Source organism: Lolium rigidum, chromosome 3 (genome assembly GCF_022539505.1).
Source record: "Lolium rigidum isolate FL_2022 chromosome 3, APGP_CSIRO_Lrig_0.1, whole genome shotgun sequence".
NCBI lineage: Eukaryota > Viridiplantae > Streptophyta > Magnoliopsida > Poales > Poaceae > Lolium > Lolium rigidum.
Window position 1 is genome coordinate 159,952,748 of NC_061510.1, and position 22,554 is coordinate 159,975,301.

General features: G+C 44.8%; 2 protein-coding genes across 2 annotated transcripts; both read left to right on the forward strand.

The window, feature by feature from the left end:
- The first annotated feature begins 9,488 nt into the window (after positions 1-9,488).
- On the forward strand, positions 9,489-14,739 carry LOC124702586 (CLK4-associating serine/arginine rich protein-like). The gene is made up of 13 exons (XM_047234741.1): positions 9,489-9,700; positions 10,707-10,745; positions 10,818-10,966; positions 11,160-11,235; positions 12,085-12,376; positions 12,452-12,558; positions 12,664-12,711; positions 12,799-13,005; positions 13,334-13,435; positions 13,647-13,774; positions 13,878-14,007; positions 14,255-14,341; positions 14,415-14,739. The coding sequence occupies exons 1-13, from the start codon at positions 9,504-9,506 to the stop codon at positions 14,437-14,439; spliced, it is 1,587 nt and encodes a 528-aa protein (XP_047090697.1). The 5' UTR covers positions 9,489-9,503; the 3' UTR covers positions 14,440-14,739.
- Positions 14,740-21,175: 6,436 nt separating this feature from the next.
- Positions 21,176-22,345, forward strand: LOC124695745 (wiskott-Aldrich syndrome protein homolog 1-like). The gene has a single exon (XM_047228563.1). It carries the CDS (start codon positions 21,176-21,178, stop codon positions 22,343-22,345), a length of 1,170 nt encoding a protein of 389 aa, XP_047084519.1.
- The last annotated feature ends 209 nt before the right edge of the window (positions 22,346-22,554 follow it).

Consider the following 22,554-nt stretch of genomic DNA (forward strand, 5'->3'; position numbering starts at 1 on the left):
CGGCACGGCCGGTACTCGCGCGCCGAAAGGCGTGTCCTCGGGCACCGCGCTGCAACGGCCTCGCGGGCTCTCCATCCGACCCGTCTTGAAACACGGACCAAGGAGTCTGACATGCGTGCGAGTCGACGGGTTCTAAAACCTGGGATGCGCAAGGAAGCCGACGAGCGGGAGGCCCTCACGGGCCGCACCGCTGGCCGACCCTGATCTTCTGTGAAGGGTTCGAGTTGGAGCACGCCTGTCGGGACCCGAAAGATGGTGAACTATGCCTCAGCGGGGCGAAGCCGCAGGAAACTCTGGTGGAGGCTCGGGCGATACCGACGTGCAAACCGCTCGTCCGACTTGGGTATAGGGGCGGAAGACTAATCGAACCATCTAGTAGCTGGTTCCTCCGAGGTTTCCTCAGGATAGCTGGAGCCCATTACGAGTTCTATCAGGTAAAGCCAATGATTAGAGGCATCGGGGCGCAACGCCCTCGACCTATTCTCAAACTTTAAATAGGTAGGATGGTGCGGCTGCTCCGGTGAGCCGCGCCACGGAATCGGGTGCTCCAAGTGGGCCATTTTTGGTAAGCATAACTGGCGATGCGGGATGAACCGGAAGCCGGGTTACGGTGCCCAACTGCGCGCTAACCTAGAACCCACAAAGGGTGTTGGTCGATTAAGACAGCAGGACGGTGGTCATGGAAGTCGAAATCCGCTAAGGAGTGTGTAACAACTCACCCGCCGAATCAACTAGCCCCGAAATGGATGGCGCTGAAGCGCGCGACCCACACCCGGCCATCCGGGCAAGCGCCATGCCCCGATGAGTAGGAGGCGCGGCGGCCGCTGCAAAACCTAGGGCGCGAGCCCGGCGGAGCGGCCGTCGGTGCAGATCTTGGTGGTAGTAGCAAATATTCAAATGAGAACTTTGAAGGCCGAAGAGGAGAAAGGTTCCATGTGAACGGCACTTGCACATGGGTAAGCCGATCCTAAGGGACGGGGTAACTCGTGGCCCCACTTCGTATGCTCTTCGGTCTTCTGGAAGGTTCGTGGCGAAATAGGCCCCGGGTCTTGATTTCGTCCAATTCCGAGAATATTTCGTTACTAGGATTTACGAAACCAAAAACAGCGGAAAACGTGAACCGGCACTTCGGCATCTTGTTAATAGGTTAGTTCCGAGAAAATGCACGAATATGACATAAAGTGTGCATAAAACATGTAGATAACATCAATAATGTGGCATGGAACATAAGAAATTATCGATACGTCGGAGACGTATCAGCATCCCCAAGCTTAGTTCTCGCTCGTCCCGAGCGGGTAAAACGATAACAAAGATAATTTACGAAGTGACATGCCATCATAACCTTGATCATACTATTTGTAAACATATGTAGTGAATGCAGCGATCAAAACAACGGTAATGACATGAGTAAACAAGTGAATCATAAAGCAAAGACTTTTCATGAATAGTACTTCAAGACAAGCATCAATAAGTCTTGCATAAGAGTTAACTCATAAAGCAATAAATCAAAGTAAAGGTATTGAAGCAACACAAAGGAAGATTAAGTTTCAGCGGTTGCTTTGAACTTATAACATGTATATCTCATGGATAATTGTCAACATAGAGTAATATAACAAGTACAATATGCAAGTATGTAGGAATCAATGCACAACTCACACAAGTGTTTGCTTCTTGAGGTGGAGAGAGATAGGTGAACTGACTCAACATAAAAGTAAAAAAGAATGGTCCTTCAAAGAGGAAAGCATCGATTGCTATATTTGTGCTAGAGCTTTTATTTTGAAAACATGAAACAATTTTGTCAACGGTAGTAATAAAGCATATGAGTTATGTAAATTATATCTTACATGTTGCAAGCCTCATGCATAGTATACTAATAGTGCCCGCACCTTGTCCTAATTAGCTTGGACTACCAGATCTTTGCAATGCACATGTTTTAACCAAGTGTCACAATGGGGTACCTCCATGCCGCTTGTACAAAGGTCTAAGGAGAAAGCTCGCATTTTGGATTTCTCGCTTTTGATTATTCTCAACTTAGACATTCATACCGGGACAACATGGACAACGAGATAATGGACTCCTCTTTAATGCATAAGCATGTGGCAACAATTATTATTCTCATATGAGATTGAGGATATGTGTCCAAAACTCGAAACTTCCACCATGATTCATGGCTTTAGTTAGCGGCCCAATGTTCTTCTCTAACAATATGCATGCTCCAACCATTAAGGTGGTAGATCTCTCTTACCTCAGACAAGACGGACATGCATAGCAACTCACATGATATTCAACAAAGAATAGTTGATGGCGTCCCCAGAAAACATGGTTATCGCACAACAAGCAACTTAATAAGAGATAAAGTGCATAAGTACATATTCAATACCACAATAGTTTTTAAGCTATTTGTCCCATGAGCTATATATTGTAAAGGTAGAGGATAGAAATTTAAAGGTAGCACTTCAAGCAATTTACTTTGGAATAGCGGAGAAATACCATGTAGTAGGTAGGTATGGTGGACACAAATGGCATAGTGGTTGGCTCAAGGATTTTGGATGCATGAGAAGTACTCCTCTCGATACAAGGCTTAGGCTAGCAAGGTTGTTTGAAGCAAACACAAGCATAAACTAGTACATCAAAACTTACATAAAAAGACATATTACAAGCATTATAAGACTATACATTGTCTTCCCTGTTGTTCAAACACCTCACTAGAAAATATCTAGACTCTAGAGAAACACGCATGCAAACCAAATTTTAACAAGCTCTATGTATTTCTTCACTAATAGGTGCAAAGTATATGATGCAAGAGCTTAAACATGAGCACAACAGTTGCCAAGTATCAAGTTATTCAAGACATCATACCAGTTACTACATGTAGCATTTTCCGTTTTCAACCATATAACAATTAACGAAGCAGTTTCATCCTTCGCCATGAAAATTAAAAGCTAAGAACACATGCGTTCATACGAACCAGCGGAGCGTGTCTCTCTCCCACACAAGTATTTATTCAAACAAAAACAAAAACAAGAAACATACAGACGCTCCAAGTAAAGTACATAAGATGTGACCGAATAAAAATATAGTTTCAAGAGAAGAAACCTGATAATTTGTCGATGAAGAAGGGGATGCCTTGGGCATCCCCAAGCTTAGACGCTTGAGTCTTCTTGAAATATGCAGGGGTGAACCACCGGGGCATCCCCAAGCTTAGAGCTTTCACTCTCCTTGATCATATTGCATCATACTCCTCTCTTGATCCTTGAAAACTTCCTCCACACCAAACTCGAAACAACTCATTAGAGGGTTAGTGCACAATAAAAATTCACATGTTCAGAGGTGACACAATCATTCTTAACACTTCTGGACATTGCATAAAGCTACTTGGACATTAATGGATCAAAGAAATTCATCCAACATAGCAAAAGAGGCAATGCGAAATAAAAGGCAGAATCTGTCAAAACAGAACAGTCCGTAAAGATGAATTTTATTAGGCCACCAGACTTGCTCAAATGAAAATGATCAAATTGAATGAAAGTTGCGTACATATCTGAGGATCATGCATGTAAATTGGCTTAATTTTCTGAGCTACCTACAGGGAGGTAGACCTAGATTCGTGACAGACAAAGAAATGCTGGAACTACGCAGATAATCCAAATCTAGTACTTACTTTACTATCAAAGACTTTACTTGGCACAACAAAACATAAAACTAAGATAAGGAGAGGTTGCTACAGTAGTAAACAAATTCCAAGACACAAATATAAAATAAAGTACTGTAGCAAAATAACACATGGGTTATCTCCCAAGAAGTTCTTTCTTTATAGCCATTAAGATGGGCTCAGCGAGTTTTAATGATGCACTCGCAAGAAATAGTATTTGAAGCAAAAGAGAGCATCAAGAGGCAAATTCAAAACATATTTAAGTCTAACATGCTTCCTATGCATAGGAATCTTGTAAATAAACAAGTTCATGAAGAGCAAAGTAACAAGCATAGGAAGATAAAACAAGTATAGCTTCAAAAATTTCAGCACATAGAGAGGTGTTTTAGTAACATGAAAATTTCTACAACCATATTTTCCTCTCTCATAATAACTTTCAGTAGCATCATGAGCAAACTCAACAATATAACTATCACATAAAGCATTCTTATCATGAGTCTCATGCATAAAATTATTACTCTCCACATAGGCATAATCAATTTTATTAGTTATAGTGGGAGCAAATTCAACAAAGTAGCTATCATTATTATTCTCATCATCAAATATAGGAGGCATAGTATAATCATAACAAGCTTTATCCTCCATAGTGTGTGGCACCAAAAGACCACTATCATCATAATCATAAATAGGAGGCAAAGTATCATCAAAGAAAATTTTCTCCTCAATGCTTGGGGGACTAAAAAGATCTTGAAAACCAGCTTCCCCAAGCTTAGAACTTTCTATATTATTATCAACAATGGTGTTCAAAGCGTTCATACTAATATTACTACCGAGCATGCAAATAAGATTTCATAGGTTTTTTAATTTTCGCATCAAACCATCCATGTCTTAAATCAGGAAATAGAATAAGAAGCTCATTGTTGTCCATTATGCCAAACTAGTGTAAACAAGAAACAAAAAGATGCAATTGCAGGATCTAAAGGAAATAGCTTCGAGCACAAACACAATGGTGCCAGAAAAGTATCGTTACACTGGAACCGGAGTATGAGTGCCTTTTACCTTTCCTCCCCGGCAACGGCGCCGGAAAATATGCTTGATGGCGTGTATTTCACACGTTCGTTGGGCAACCCCAAGAGGAAGGTATGATGCGCACGAGCAGCAAGTTTTCTCTCGGAAAGAAACCAAGGTTTATCGAACCAGGGAGGAGCCAAGAAGCACGTTGAAGGTTGATGGCGGCGGGATGTAGTGCGGCGCAACACCGGAGATTCGGCGCCAACGTGGAACCTGCACAACACAACCAAAGTACTTTGCCCCAACGAAACGAGTGAGGTTGTCAATCTCACCGGCTTGTCTGTAACAAAGGATTAACCGTATTGTGTGGAAGATGATTGTTTGCGGAGAAAACGGTAAAAACAAGTATTGCGGCGATTTGTATTTCGAGTATTAAAAGAATGGACCGGGGTCCACAGTTCACTAGAGGTGTCTCTCCCATAAGATAAAAGCATGTTGGGTGAACAAATTATAGTCGGGCAATTGACAAATAGAGAGGGCATAACAATGCACATACATGTCATGATAAGTATAGTGAGATTTAATTGGGCATTACGACAAAGTACATAGACCGCCATCCAATCGCATCTATGCCTAAAAAGTCCACCTTCGGGTTATCGTCCGAACCCCTTCCGAGTATTAAGTTGCAAAGCAACGAGACAATTGCATTAAATATGGTGCGTAATGTAATCGACAACTACATCCTCGGACATAGCGCCAATGTTTTATCCCTAGTGGCAACGAGCACAACACAACCTTAGAACTTTCATCCATCGTCCCGGTGTCAATGCGGGCATGAACCCACTATCGAGCATAAATACTCCCTCTTGGAGTTAAGAGCAAAAACTTGGCCAGAGCCTCTACTAATAACGGAGAGCATGCAAGATCATAAACAACACATATGTAATAACTTGATAATTAACATAACATGGTATTTTCTATCCATCGGATCCCGACAAACACAACATAGAGTATTACAGATAGATGATCTTGATCATGTTAGGCAACTCACAAGATCCAACAATGAAGCACAATGAGGAGAAGACAACCATCTAGCTACTGCTATGGACCCATAGTCCAGGGGTGAACTACTCACTCATCACTCCGGAGGCGACCATGGCGGTGTAGAGTCCTCCGGAGATGAATCCCCTCTCCGGCAGGGTGCCGGAGGAGATCTCCGAGAATCCCCCGAGATGGGATCGGCGGCGGCGTCGTCTCGGTAAGGTTTTCCGTATCGTGGTTTTTCGCATCGGGGGTTTCGCGACGGAGGCTTTAAGTAGGCGGAAGGGCGAGTCGGGGGGCTAACGAGGGCCCACACCACAGGGCGGCGCGGGCCCCCTTGGCCGCGCCGCCATGTGGTTTGGCCACCTCGTGGCCCCACTTCGTATGCTCTTCGGTCTTCGGAAGGTTCGTGGCGAAATAGGCCCACGGGTCTTGATTTCGTCCAATTCGAGAATATTTCGTTACTAGGATTTCCGAAACCAAAAACAGCGAGAAAACGAGACTGGCACTTCGGCATCTTGTTAATAGGTTAGTTCCAGAAAATGCACGAATATGACATAAAGTGTGCATAAAACATGTAGATAACATCAATAATGTGGCATGGAACATAAGAAATTATCGATACGTCGGAGACGTATCATGCGCATCGTGTGTGTTTCCTTTATGAAGTTGTGGAGCTTGTTAACTCCGGCTTGAGGTGTGCTTTTGTAGCCCTACACAATGAATGGTGTTTGTTATCCAACAAGAGAGTGTAGCATTTATTTATTCAGTTATGTGATCAATGTTGAGAGTGTCCACTAGTGAAAGTATGATCCCTAGGCCTTGTTTCTAAGCATTGAAGCACCGTTTCCAACAAGTTCTGCTACATGTTTACTTGTTGCCATATTTATTTCAGATTGCAATTACTACTTACAATCATCCATATTACTTGTATTTTACTATCTCTTCGTCGAACTAGTGCACCTATACATCTGACAAGTGTATTCGGTGTGTTGGGGACACAAGAGACTTCTTGTATCTTAATTAATTGCAGGGTTGCTTGAGAGAGATATCTTTGACCTCTACCTCCCTGAGTTCGATAAACCTTGGGTGATTCACTTAAGGGAAACTTGCTGCTGTTCTACAAACCTCTGCTCTTGGAGGCCCAACACTGTCTACAGGAAAAGAAGCGTGCGTAGACATCAATGATCATTCCAAAAGTGGATCACAAGTTCATCCTACACTACTTGTGTGTAATCCTACCACCACAACAAAAGTGGGTGTCATTCTAACACCGCAAGTTCACCATCACCTGAGAGGTTGGTATATACCACCTCATCATAGTTACAAAAGAGGGCCATCAAATGTCTTTCAACCCTAGATACTGCCAAAATGTACATAATCAAGTTCATCACCTCCATGCATGCATCCCCTAAACCACCCCCTCAAGGGCACCACTACAGTTTGTAGTGGTACTTGGCAAGGTAGTTCCTTAGCCAGAGGACGCGGTGTGGCTCGATCATGCCAACAAACCTGCAACCCTGGGCCTTGTGGTCGTCGAGGTGGCTCAACTCCACCATGAGATCCTCCTCGGCAAAGCCAAGCATGTCCATGACCACATTGTACTGGCCAGGGTGCATGTCTGTGGGCTTGTTGTCCGTGATGGCCTGTGTGACATCCTTCACATCAACAGTCATGTTGGTGAAGCCCACCAACTCTTCGTTGGCGAAGACACCTCTCTTCCTCTTGCTGGCGGTCGCCTCGTAATAGCAACAATCTTACTACCAACAAAGACAACATCCAGGCTATGAAACAAGTTATGTAAAGTGACACCGGTGGTCTTCTAGGTCCAGGTCGGTCCCAGATCCGGCCCGAAACGAGCCCGCGCGCTGCCACCCGCTCTCCCCGAGTACCTGCACCAGGACGATGCGGCCAACATGCCCACCATGCCCTCTGCATTCGGCGGCCAGGTGCCGCCACCACCGCTGGTACCGATGGCGGCAACGGCCAGGGGTGGCCGCGAATAAACTTTTGTGAAGAGCGGAGTCTTAAATAGAGAATATAAATGACGTGATTGAGTATTGTTTTGTGTAATTTTTATAGCTTTAGGTTCTTTTGCAAAACATAAAGTGTGATTAGAACCCATTTAGAGTGATTCTTAGTTTTTTACCACTAGTACAAATGCCCGTGCGTTGCCACATGTTTTCAAATTTCATTTCTCAATGCACATATATAATTCACAACTCACTATGAAACTCAAAACAAATCAGAGATATCATAATATACTACATCATAATAATACCGATCGTAATCATAAGGAGAGTTGCAAAGGGGGCTAACACAGGGAGTGACGTATGCTCCCATGTGTCGAATTGAATTTCTAGCTAACATACGGAAATATGTATGAGAACAAAATCAATCAATCAATTCCTTGCTCATTCTCCACCTCCTCTTGGGCACTCTCCAACTTCATTTGGAAAGCCTCAAGTAAAATATTCAATCTGTATATCTCATTTGACACTGCAAAATCATGAAACGCAACATCATCACAACAATACACTCACTCAGTCTCTCCACTCTCAATAGGCTTTACTGAACAAAATTTTCCCTAGCAAAGAACAACTACCAATTATAAAAATGAAAAATAAAAATAAGGCCAGTTAAGTTGTAGTACAATCTAGGTATCATGTGTCCAATGGAAAGATATTTGAGTATGATGCCCAATGCAAATATAAGTGAGAGCTAACCTCAGAGGTGGTGTCGCTTAAAGATTGTTTCCAACAGAGAGAAATGTAAATACGCACACATGATGGTTATATATAGAACTAACCATATATCAAGATTAGGTCCTCGATGAGATCATGCCATAATTTGCAAGATGAAGCAAGGTGGGCAAGGGGGTATGGACCAGAGATGTGCGACGGGGATCTTGTACAGGATGTCCATAGGAAGTTTTGGCGCTTCCGCTTCTGAGTAGTCTTCCGCCATGGTCTTTCCTTGCAAAGAAAAGCAATGCAATGCACCATATTTGTTCCTCTCATCATTAAACAATTTTCCCAAGGAAATTAGATTATAATTTTTCTTAGATTGACATAACACATGAATCTGATATAAATATCGAAACAATGCACTTGGAAGAACACCAACAGGAGAATTTAAACAACCATCCACCATAATAAGTAATTACAACCAATATGAGATTTATTAAAATTTGAATGTATCTAGATGCTACTAGTGTCTAGGAGGACCGAGCTCCAGGATCTAGGAGAACCCGATCGATTTGTTTGACACTGTCTTAGGGTCTTTTTTTGCAAAAAAACCTACACCTTGTGAATATTGAATAACTGTGTATTTTTTGAAATAATGAATCAATGTGTGTTTTGTAATGTGTGTATTTTATATTTAGATATAGTCTCTACTTTGTTTAAATATTGAGTTAGTGCTAAAATCTTATCTCAACTCATACATGTGCTACCAAACAACGTCTCACCTCAGCTCATCTCAACTCATACATGTGCTACCAAACAACATCTTATCTCATTTCAACTTATCTAGGGTCATCGTGTGTGAGAGGAGATATTAATTCTACAGAATACATCCTAAATTTGCCTAAATCTAAGACATATTATTTGTTAGTCCTAGTACATCACGGTATGCTGACATGAGGCCCCACCTTCGAGAGGAATCCTCCTGGTCCTAGGCTTCGGCATCCTGGTCACCTCTCTGGTTCCACCGTAGCCTTCAGCACCTTCGTCTAGGGTTAGGTTAAAGCAAGACCACATCTCCGAGGCTTCTAGAACCTTCTGGAAGGAGGGGCGCGATGTGGCACGAGGCACGGCGGTCAGAGAAGAAGGTCCATGAGCTCATGGACGCCGCGCGGCGCCGGGCGCAGCGGCGCGCCGCCTACCTCGCCCGCCGCCGCGGCGACCCGCACCAGTCCCTCCAGGTCTCCGGCGCGCGCTGCCGCGTCCACCGCGACGACGCGCTCTACCAGGCCACCGAGGACCAGCAGGGATTGTGCGTGCCTCCCTCCGCTCTCTCACCCTCACTTTGTCTCTCCAGTTGATGTCATGTGATGGGCTGTGTTGCTTGCTTGTCCTGGAAAAAGTGTGCTGAATTCGGTCAAATTAGCTGGCAGTCTGATGGATTGGCTGTGCTTCTCCTGCGGCACCTCTGGTTCTACCGACGACTGGATTTTGTTTCCAATTTCAAGCCATATGCTCTGTTTGTGATTATGCTAAATGTACCGTGGTACTTGCTAGGGGTTTTGATGGTGTGGTGTAGTTGATGAAATGTGTTTTTTGTTTCCATAGTGGGTTAGATTCAGCCATGTGTCAATGGATAGATTGATTAGTTCCTTGCTGTGAATAGTAGTTGCTTTACTACGATTTGCTCGTGTAGATGTTTAATTTGAGCCATGTGTTGCAAAAAGCCAGGAATTATGTTTTTCACATGCTGGCTAGACTGAATTAAAATTTAAACATCAATGTTGGAGGTTACCTACTGTTCCTGGTTGCTCTAGTAATTAGCTACAGAGGCAAGTTCATTACTAGCAAAACTGCAGAAGTATCATTTCTCGAAACATTTCATTTGGTTTTATCTGAAACTTTAGCCACTGTTATCACACGAATAATATGTGTTCATCGAAATGAACTTAAATCTATGCAGCGTTAATGCATTCACCAGGATTTGTGGTTGTGAAGATATATCTGCTTGTACCTGAACCAAACATAGCAGCTTCTAGGGTTGCACGAGTGCTCGAAGTGTATATGATTCTGAGTTCTTATATCTGTCTAATGTGTTAAATGACCCTAAACAACTCATCTGACATGTGACGGAGTGCTAGCAAAGTAGGTTCATTTCGAATTTTGTTTAAGATACTGCAATAACATGGGCTAAGTTTTGAATATATGTCAACCAAATCAGTTATGTTTCTGCTCTCATCCAGTTTGTCTAGAAAGAGAAGAGCATTGCAATTTTGATTTAACGGTACTACTCACGTACCGAACTTATTGTATTGCAGGATACCATGGAATGGGAAACAAGATGTTTTGATTGACAGGTACGTATCATCTGTGAGCTGTTAAACCATGTTGAGAGGAAGACAGCTGATCTCCATTCTATCGATGTGCAGATTTGATGGCCGTGCACTACTTGATTTCATCCGTGACCCTAGCTCTCGGCCTTTTCGAGCTCAGGAAAAATCTGAAGAAGATGAAGAGTTAGAGGAATTTGTTAATTTTGAACGTTACCGGGACTTGATTAAGCATCGTCGCAGAGGATGTCGGTACCTTTTTGGTTTCTTTGTTTGTATAGGATTTGCTATTCTTCTTCCATTTGCCTACTTATATGTTCATCCTTATGTACTTCAGTTTTTTTTTGCTCTTGGGAGAGGATCCTACTTGTCTATCGCTCTGGTCTTTTTTGCTTCCTAATGTTAGTTACCCAAACGGATTTCTCCTTTTTTCCTCTGCAGTTTCTGATGAGGCAGGTTTGCAACATGTTGCACAAGAGTTGGAAGCAAAAGCTATTCTTCCTTTTAGCTTTGAGAAGTAAGCCTACTATTCCACTTTCATCTGTTAGTTACTTAAATGAATATCTTATGTGATGCTCAAAGGAGTTGAAGTGGAGTGCTTTCTGTGCTCTACCAAATTAAACATGGATAAATAAATGATACAACACTTGTGGTTATTTATTATTAATGGGTGACCCAGATGGCCAAAGTCATTTCCAAACTCATCACTGTTTATCGTGCATAGAAGCACTAAATTGTTTAATCTGTAACTTATTACAAATTTGCGGAATGAGCCAGCTAGGTTGCCTCTGTTGCAAGTTTACATAGGTTTATAATATTTATTTATCCAAAAAGGATAAATATAATCAAATTTATTAGCCTATTGTTCATATATAGATCAAACGTTCATCAAGTTAGCATGTAATACAAGCTAAAAAGCTGGCCATTTGGTAGACCAGCCACATGAACAAGATTATTAATGGAAAGACTATCTGTAACGTTTTCCATCGCGCTGAAGTAAACCAGAGTTATCTATCAAGGTGTACAATGTGAATGAACATGACTGAAGGCACTAATGTTTGTTTTTAGAGAAAATTATTTAAAATTACATATAACAGCAATACTTTCTCAACTAAATATTCTATATGCCAGATTTTATAGAAAACTGTTCTGCGAGTTGAAAATTTCAGTTCGAGTTTTGTTTCCCTTGCAATTTTTTTCTGTTATATACGTTACAGGTGTGAAAGTTGCCCATGTTTTTACTATTTGGTGTAATTAGCATTGTTGGCATGATGGAAATATATCTAGATTAGTTAGGCAATTATATTTATTAGGCCTGCCAGTTTCTTTCATTTGTCCAGTTTTCTGAGTTTTTTTTTTCCGGCAGGCCTCAATCCTCGCAGACTCCAGCTAGCAAAGGTTCCTATTCGCAGGTTGGATACTCATATAAAGGGGACGGAGATGAAGATTCTGATGATCTAGACAGTGACGATGAAGATGAAGAGGAAGAAGATGATGATGGCAAGGACTTCAGTAGTGATGATAGCAGTGATGAGCGAATGGAAAATTTAGCTAAGGAATTTGGCGTGAAAAGATATAACTGGCTTGTTTACATGGACAAAAAGGTTAAAGAAGAAGAGAAACGGCAGAAAGAAATTATTAAAGGCGATCCATCCATCGTTAGTACCTCAATAGCTTCAGATAAGTGTCTCTTTATTTGCCTTTTGTAAGAACTAACACAAGAAAGTATGCAGAAAAAGTTGAGTCGACGAGAAAGAAGGAAGGCTTCTCAATCTGAGAGGGAAAGAGAGAGGGAGGCAGTACGTTCTGTTGGAAGGGTATCTTATCATGACCCTTATAGGTAACAGCAGCTATCAGCTTTTTGAATGAGTAAAAAGAGAACTGTCTTGCAGTTGTATTGACTACCATGCTTAAGTGCTCTAACATCATATATATTATAATCAAGGGAACAAAGGAGAAGCCCGTCATATGAAGCATATTCAAGGGGCAGAAGGTATGCTACTATGCCTTGTGTTGACTGGAACAATTTGCTTGCGAAGTTCTTTGCTTTGCTTGACCTGCATAGTATTTCATTTGACAGATCAAGGTCACGATCAAGATCTCGTTCACCTTCATATTCTGGACGTCATGCCCGTGGTTCACATGCTGAAAGTAACCATCGAAGCAAGGCGAAGCCTCCAAGAGTTGAATACATTACTGAATTTGGAGGTTCAGAAGACACCAGTGACCTGAAAGTTACAGGGATCTCTCCGCCTTCGTCTCCAAAACGAGTTGGCATACCTAACCGGTCGGGGAACTTGAACTTTAATATTTGCAATAAGATACATTGGGGTGTCGTTTATCCACTGCAGCTTACTGGCAGGGGCTTGCTATCGTAAAACTTACATGTGTCAGAATTAGGATAGGTGAAGACAAGGTTTCAATGGTATTGCTATGGCATAAAATGATGATTGATTGGTAGATAGACATGTGGAAGAGACTGTATTATGTTGTTTACTTGAAAGGAATAAGATATAGTGTACATACACCTACTATATCAGCTATGGAGCTTCTGTCCTAAGTTCCTTGCTCCTACTTTTTTTTTTCTTTTCTATAACAGTCCTTCATTCTTGCAGGTCATCAGGTGTCCAAATTCTGGAGGCACTTCACAGTGATCCTGCATCTTCTTTGTCTGTGGAACAGGAAAAAAGTGCTAAAATTTTGAAACCACCTATCAGGTTTGTCAACATGGTTACAACGTTATGAAGAGAGCAGCTGTATGTGCAACCAAGCTGCTTGTGATTGTGTATTTGCCTAGAAGCCTTTACATCATTTTCGCAGTCATTATACACTACCTAACCTTCAGCATATATATGGTACCAGTATAGTCGTGTCTATGTACAGTCTTAACTGGCAAGTACTAATCTTTGGTGTATTTCTGGTTGACAGCGCACCATCAGCACTAGCGAAACTAAAGGGCGCTTCTGGAGGAGTTGGTAAAACTCCCCAGGCTGAAAAGAAAGAAACACCACAGGAACGTCTTAAAAGGATAATGAGCAAACAGCTTAACAAGCAAAGTATGTCACGTTTTTTCCTTCTTATCTGCATTAGTAATTTTGCGCAATGCTAATCATGTATCTTCATATGTACTTTGTTCTAAGCTTTCGTTTGTCTCTACAGTTAAGAAAGATACTGCTGCTGAGACTGCAAAGAAACGAGAACAGGAGCGACAAAGGCAGGAAAAGCTTGCAGAAGTGGGTCGATACAGGCACCGTAGCAGGAGTAGAAGTCTTAGTCGTTCTCCACCAAGGTACCTGATTCAATCACTGTCGCCTAGCGTGTTAAGTTTGTGGGTTAGTGGAGGACTGTAATAGACGCTTGCTGCATTTTCTTCAAACAGTTGCATCATTGTTGATTTTGCCCAAAAAATATATTTTGATCTTAAACTTTACTATAGCAAACTATGTTTTCTCAGCTTGCCATGATTTTGTCGAGACCACCAGATGTTTAGTATTCCAATATGCCATGTTTAGTAAGAATGATGGTTTCATGTGCAGAAAGCGACACTATAGCAGAAGCCGTAGTAGGAGCAGGAGCCCAAGAAGACACCGTTCACCCTCGAGTTCGCCCTCTCGCTCTCCAAGGTAATATATGGTAGATATGTATGTTCAAGAAGATTTTAGGATGTATACCATCTGAAGAGCGGTCACACTGCAGGTACAGAAGCAGATCAAGACACTAAAAGTATCCCATCCAGCTCCGTGGTTGTCTTCGGTGCTTGGTGCTTCTGTTTTATTTACTTTGGGTTTAAATTCATGTACCGATCATCCAAGGCCATGGATCCCAACATTGTTGGTAACTTGTAGAACTACTGTATCTTTGCGATTATCATATTATCAGCAAATGGAAGGCCATGTTATGGTCTAAAGAGGAGGGAGATCCGCTTGGCTGAATTTTGTATTACATGGGAAGTACTGTTGACAGATTATGTACTACCAGTTGCAGTAGTGTATTTGGCTCGGAGTGAAATAGTTTTCCTGAACGGTCTTGTGCACGTGAGGGGTGAGGGCTTCAACGGCATCCTGACGTGAATGCCGGCTCCACGTCCTTCTGCACGTGAGAGTTAAAACGGCTTCTTGTGTTTTGGTAGCAAGTGCACAACCTGACACCTAATCGATTCTTAAAAAAAACAACATAAATAGGTCTTTTAATACGACTAGGAAGGATTTAGATGGAAAATGATTTGAAAGAGAAATTTTCTATATTGAAATCTTTTTGAATTGTATTCTCTGAGGTTGAGAGGGACTTGCTGAATGCTATGCCATTGCATCGCAGTGAGGTTGAGAGGGACTAGATCTGGAGACTGAGAGTTGCTCTGTTAAAAGAAAAAAACCTTGTGCACTTGTGCTGGAGAAGGACTTTGGTGAATTCATCGCCGCGATTAGTCATCGACAGCAGGACCCGGTGTATGGTAGATGGTAGAGATGTAGTATTGGTGAGTGGTGACCAATAGAGATGTACTGGTGACCAATGCGGTCGGGAGATAAAATTTGATGTCTGGATGGTAACTTCCATTCAATTGTAGCCAATGTAATTGGTGAAGATTGTGACACATTATCCGATTAATATACCCTCTCCACGTGAATAAATTCTTGTGACAATCTATTCGTGCCTTTTCGTTCTCATAGCACACAAGTACGCTGAGCTGAAAGCCTGAAACTCGGCACGTCCTGTCATCAAGCTAGCGTGCTGCTATCTGTTGGGTAATCGGGTTCATCGCCTTTAGTTGATTCCTTGAAAAAATTTAAGGTCAAGCACTTCTTTTCTCAAGGACGTGCAGCTTTACGACCCTGAGTCGATCATATACGGAGCGACGTCGCGGACTTTGATGGAGTGGCAAATCAGATGGAACCTTTTAAATCAAATCGCGGCACGAACTCGACAAATAGGAGTAGTACAGTACATGACATTTTCTGTCTTTTCTCTCTCACCCTTTTCCCGGCGTGCTTAAGATGCTTTTGGACTTCTGGCGCCTGAATCCAAAAAGGTCTCGTGCATGTACACAGGCATGCACTCTTGTACGGGCCGGTTACAAGTGTACCTTATTTTTGGTGAGAGTGTGGTTAAATCAGAATTAGGGTAGTCACAGTGGAGAGTAATATAGTGTAATAACATAGACATGTTACTATCTAGTATATGGTGAGTAGTATCATAGGTGTATTAATATAAAAAGCTCTCTTCGATCCAAATTAATTGAGTGCACTTTATCTAGATACATATGTATCTTGTCAACAAACACATTTGTATCTAGATAAAGTGAAGTTAAATAATTTGGATCAGAGGGAGTATCATATTTATTACTTTGTAGGATCTTTTTTTTTGAAATTGGTGATATATATGATGGTAACATAGCTAGTTACCACCACCTTCTTTTTCCTCAAATAATGATGTGTCATCAAATGCTTAGTTAACATTGCATGTTGTTGATGTTAGTATCTATGTTACCACCCACTATGAAGTAGCCTTAGGGCTTGCCAATGCCAAGCTCAATATGGTTTTCATGTTAATACGAGCTCAAATACCTGTGACAAGATTTAGGTACTACCTCCGATCCATAATAAATGTTAGGATTTTATTTTAAGTTTAAACTAAAGGCCTAACATTTTTTTTGGATTGAAGGGAGTAGGAATTTTTCTTTGGTTCCATGTGTTATAAATATAGTCCCAAGAATTCACTTAGTATCATCATCAGACTGTTTATAAGGAATGTTGCAATGGCATTTCAACATGCGAAAACGGACTAAAACCAAACTTCTTGGCTTTAGAACCGAAGATAAAAGAAAGAGTGGCGGCTCTTCTTAAAGAGCGTCGGGTGTACCTCTTCCCCACCAAATGTGTACTAGGGAAAACCCTAGGGCATGTCTGGGTAGCAGCGTCGTTGTTGTCGCTTCCTTTTTGTAGGTGCTGCTTGGTACGCGGCACTTCAGAGCACTAGGAGCGTGGTGGAATTCTTCGGAGGTTGCAACGGTTGTGAATCATCTTCGTTTTCGTCGAGCCACTGTTCTTGGCTTTATTTTCTCTTCCTTTTCTTTCTTGGTTCTTTTAGGCTTGCTTTGTGCTGTTTGTCCCAGCAATGATCTTGAACTTATATCGGTTGGTTGCTATATTAATATAGCGGAGCGAAAATCTATTTTAAAAAGAAATCGACCAGAGAAAGAAAAGTGGTGGCTTTGAGGAAGGTAGACTCAAAGCACGAGGGAAACATGGGCGTGCACGCACGGTACGAGTGGAGTTTGAAGCTGAGGCCTTTGTCTCCACGTCGTCCGTCTCCCTCCTAGTATCACTCTCCCTCTGGAGTTGGGAACTGGGACCGTTGATCTCAAGAGGAGTGGTCCCGGGACATCGACACGTCGGGAGAATCATCGACTCATTATCACTTCATTTTCTACACTTGTGTAGAGCTCCAAAATCTCGCTGACTTGGTTTTGATGAAGACAAGGTTGTCCTGACAAGACATTCCGGCACTTCTTTAATTCGCAGACAAACAACACACAGCAGTTTGGACAGCCATCGGGCAATTTGCACTTGTTTTTTCTTTTCTTTTTTACACTTGTTCTTGACCCGAAACACACAAATTTCACGAGAAGTGGTCCAGTTTATCCACCGTTGTATAAATTCGCGGCGCTCTGAACTGTACAACAGAGGGGAAGAAAGAGAAGCTCCGGGACAATCAAATTTAAGTGGCAATTTTGACAAATCTAACTTTTCTACTCGAAAGTTTAGTCGAACGTCTTTAAAATTAGCCAGTTCGATCAAACTCATTTTGTACCTCCAAATTCCCTAGCGGTGTAGTTAGACGTAGTACCTCAAGAGGCTCCACCGGTAGCCTTACATGTGGTACCTCGGTAGGGTCAGACGCGGTACCGTCAAAGCATTTGGCGGTATAAAAGGGTTAGATCTAACTAAAATTTTGAAAAAAAATGTATTTCATGCTGAAGTTTTGCAATAGGGTTGAATTTGCATGACTTCGTTCAAGTCAACACTTAAATGTGACGCGGAGAGTCTTGATTCCATCGCGAAAGATCTGTGAAAAAAATCACCCGCTGGGTCGCTCACGGGATAGGAAATTAGAGACATGTAAGTGTGACAAGTGAGATAAGTGAGATCTCACTTCCACATCCCAACCTTAGACTATAGACTCTTATTTTCCTGAAATAAATGGGATAATATAATTCAAATTCATTTAAAGTAAAATAAGTACTAATCTGACTATAAAAGGATATCAAAAGTTTGTTCAACTTCCGATGTATCTTGACATTTTTAGTGGATTCAAAAAAATTTTTATGGACGCAAGGGAGTAGTCATTAATAGGATACTAGAGATACTATGTACTCCCTCCTGCCCAAAATATGTTGCATATAAGGTTTGGTCAAAATCAAACTTCGTAAAGTATATTAATAAAAATATAAACATATACAACGAAAGAATAATATTTTTAGGTTTGTTATAAAATATATTTTTAAATTATATACATTTGTTATGGTAGATTTTTTTACAATATTATTATCTATATTTTTTTATCAAAGTTTGCACAATTTAACTTCCACGAAAATTTACGCGCAACATAAAATAGGCAGAGAAGTAAGTATGAAACAAAATGCCACTTATTCCATTTGTCCCATTTATAAATCTTATCGCGAGAAAGTTTGAACCCATCAAGACAGCAGTGGCACAGAGTTCGAGCAGTTTTGGGATGTCAATGCAGCCATTATGCAGTGATCCGCGCATCGGTAGATAAAGAAGACAAGCCAGTAGCAGACACCGGGCTCGGGTGAATCGAAAGCACCGAATTGTTTGCTTTCTCTTTCACCATGGTCGACGCCGTGTCCAAACGCGCCCCAACTCGCACGCCGCTTCGCAAGTCCGAACGCTGCATCGCCGACCAGCGCCTCCTACCTAGGTGAGCGTGTGGGATGCAGCTCGGGGAATTCCATCGGCGTGCCACTTGACAAGTACGAGGTGCAGTAGGCATTTTTTCTCCCATCACAAGTCATCAATCATCAAGATAATCTAGTATGATCCTGAATTCACTGGCTACGACGAGATTACATTGTCTTATTGAAGATGGTAGGGCATCTCCACGTGCCCCCCCCCTCCCCCCCAAAAAAGTAAAACATAGATTTAAACGAAGAATGACGAATTTTCTTGTTTTAGGGCATTTTTTTGCGGGAATTAAACGATAGTATTAAGCATCCGATGGTATACAAAGTCCACAAAAGAAACAAAACAACAGAACATTCATGCTGGACCTCGACGGCACCGACGAAACAAAGGTTGTTGGTGGCGCGCCGTTGCCGCCGCTCCGCACAACGCCTTGACAAGAGCCAGCCCCTGGCAGCCGGGAAGTCGCCGAGCACCGGATCCGGAGATCCTACCACCTGGAACGTCGCCATCGTCGTGGTTGACTTCAACACCATCTTCTTCTTCATCTTCACAAGCCGGATCCACCGCCTAACAAGATCCGGGAGGAGCTTGACGAGCTTGGCTGATCCGATGATCAGCGAGCTCGAGGAAATCGACCGCCACGCGCCAGAACTCCGGGGAGCACCGACGCCAGAGAGGAGACGAGCCGACACCAAACACCGCACCACCAGCACCTCCACCTCCATGGCGCCGCCGGCCGGAACCCTACCGAGCCCTGCACTATGTACAGGCCGGGATCCGTGGATTCCCCAACCTCCCGCCGCCGGAGCGGCCGCCGGAGGCGGAGGAATCCACGAATCGCCGGCGAGTGAGGTGGGACGATAGGGAGCTCTACAAATCGCCTCTCTCGCACTGTAGACAGGGAGAGGTGTGGTCCAAGTCTTGCAAACTAAACCATAGATCTATTAGCGCCGATAGTCGCCACCGTTGTCGTCTTCATCGCTGGACTCCTTTGCAACATCAAGGTCGACGATCGCGTCGTTGTCCTGAGTTGACCGCAACTCGACGGATTCAAACGTCGACAAAACGATGTTGCTGGACTCACCAAGGGCTTTGTTGAGGCCCGACTCATCGTCGAGGTCGCCGGGGTCACGCATCATCGCCTGTAGATTCGCCACCCACGCCACTCCTCCTCCTTTGCCTTCTTCCGCAATGCTGGTGAAAGAAGCAGCCCCTCGGCGATGATGGCTTCAGCTTAGGCTTACGAAACACTATGCCACTACCCCTCGACGCGGCTAGGACTTGGGTTCGAAACACAATGCCGACGTGTGGTGGTGAGCATTCATAGGGCTTTGGCATCCGAAACACAATTCTACACTAGGACGACGAGGCGTTGCTCGAGCATCGTCACGAGTCGTTATCCTTGTAGAACAGGTGGGACAACAAGGCCGACCGCGCTAATGTTCCACCCGCCGGTGAGGCGGGTAACCGACGGCACCAACACATAGTTCTCAACGAGCATTGTAGCCTCATCGATGGCGAGGCTACGAGAGCTGTGGCTGGCGCTTCCGGTGGTTCCCTTGCCGCCCTTGTGCACCATGGAGACGGTGCGGTGCAGGAAGGGGAGAGGAGAGGCGATGGAGGAGGAAGGTGTGTGCCGACCCAATGCGGCACAAGAAAGATGAAAATTACAATGAAATCTTTGAGATGCTCTTTGTCTTCATCCTCCAGACCGTGTCAATGGTGTGTCGCCGCTGCCGCCCCTCCCTGGGCCAGCCTGACATTGTTGGTTGTAGACGAGAAGTCGCTGAACGGGTCTTCAAAACCACAGCCGCCCCGAAGACGAAGAAGAAGTAATCGTCAATGAAACTCCTTGATGCTACGGAGATCCCCACTACCAGAAGAAGTCCCCTACATACACACCAATTGCCAAGTTCCAAAATAGAATCAATAGATCCGGCAATGCAAACCCTCATGGGCCCTTCACTGACTTTGAATCGGATGTCCATAAGGTAGAGAGAGGCCGGAGAGACCTTATTCCAACACGCCATCACCGCCTACACCTCGCCTATGCCTCTAGGGAGATAAAACCAGAGAAAATGGTCCTAAAAAGCAAACGATGAAGAGGACGAGCCCCAACTCCTCTATCCGCCGGTGTGGCCGCCGGGCGGGGGTGGGGGAGGGGGGTGGAAGATGTTATATCAAAAAAGAAATCTCACTACACTTTAGTTAGTTCAAAAGACAATTGATAGTTTTTGCAGTGATATACACTGCTAATGTGACTTGTCTTATGTTGTTTTGGAACTTAGGCTGATTGTCACGGTATTTCCTATGAATTTTAACAAACGCATAATCAAATCAGAATCTGAGTACGTCCAATCTAAATGGTCAACCCCGTTATCGTCTCCCTCGGGACGGGACCCACACCCGAAACTCCTATATCACCCTAACGGCCACCGCCCTCCGCGCCCAAACACTCCGCCACGGCCACCTTCCATCTCTCTCCCTGCCTGCATCACCTACATCGCCGGCGAGAACCAATCGCGACGCTACGCGATGGTCGACGTCGACCGAAGGCCGCCACTCCCGCACGGCCTCCCTCGCCCTCCCTCCCACGCTGCCGGCCTGCGCCGCCTCTCTACACGCGCATCCGCCCCCAGCACCCCGCGCACCGCAGCAGCGCCGCCCTCCTCCTCCGCCGCGGCGGGACCCGCGCCCTCCCCCTCCGCCGTACTGGCTCACCTATCCGCGGCCGGCGTATCCATTCTCCCAGGTCTCTCCGAATCCGAGCTCTCCGTAGCCGAGGCCGCTCTCGGCGGTCTCCAGCTGCCGCCCGAACTCCGCGAGCTCCTCGCTCTCGGCGTGCCCTCGGGCGACGGCTTCCCGGACTACCGCTCTCCGGCAGGCCTCCGCCTCCTCCGCTTCTCCGCGCAGGAAATCCCGGCCGCCGTGGCCGCGACGCTGCCCCTCCTCCCGGGCCGCCGGGGAGGACGGGCGCCGCCACCGCCGCCTCTCGTGCCGGTGCACGGACGGCATTACGTGCCGGCGACCCCCTGCCTCGCGGGCAACCCGGTGTTCCACGTCTCGGACTCCGGCGTCGCCTTCGCCGGCGCCAACGTGGCCGACTTCCTCCTCCGCGCCTTCACCGCCGAGCCGCCTCCCGGCGCGCCCCTCCGTCGCCAACTCTCTGCGCCAGTTCCCCCGCCGGCGCCTTCCCCCGCCCCGCCGTCGACAGCTCGCCGGAGCCTCGACTCCGTGACCGGCAGGGCGCCGCGCTGGATCGAGTTCTGGACGGACGCCGCCGCCGCAGGCGACCGTTTCTTGGAAGTCCGTACCGACGCCCCGGAGGCCACCACCACGGCGTCGCACGCCCCTTCTTGGCTGCGCTCGTACCTGGAGTGGGCAGGGTCCCTGCTGAGGCGCGGCGGGTGGGGCGACGACGAGGTGGAGGAGATCACGGGAGTGAGCCCCAGCGGCGGCGAGGCGACGGCGTCGGCGTTGAAGGTTGACTGGTGCTGCGGGGAGCTGAGGAGGGGAGGGTGGGGAACGGAGGAGGTGGTGGAGGCGCTCGGGGCGCTGCTGGGGCCGAGGAGGGTGCGGCGTGCGTCGGTGGCCCTGTCGCCGGACGTGGCGGCGCGGGTGGGGAGGCTCGCCGAGGCCGTTTCGCTGGCGGTTGGTTCGAGCGGCGGCGGCGGCCAGAAGAAACCCGTGATTAGGCGATTTTGAAATAAAACGGGGCTTCTTTTCCATCTCTGAATATTGAGCAATTGGTGGTGTAGTTTCTTTTCTTTCTCTTTTTTGAAGTGGCCGAGAAATTGAGTATGTGATGCGATTTCACATCAGTTCTTTGTACAGACATCCACACGTACGTGTACGTGTTCGAATAATTCAGGGCATTATATTATACTAGTCGCGTTGCTCCTGACAAAACCTGC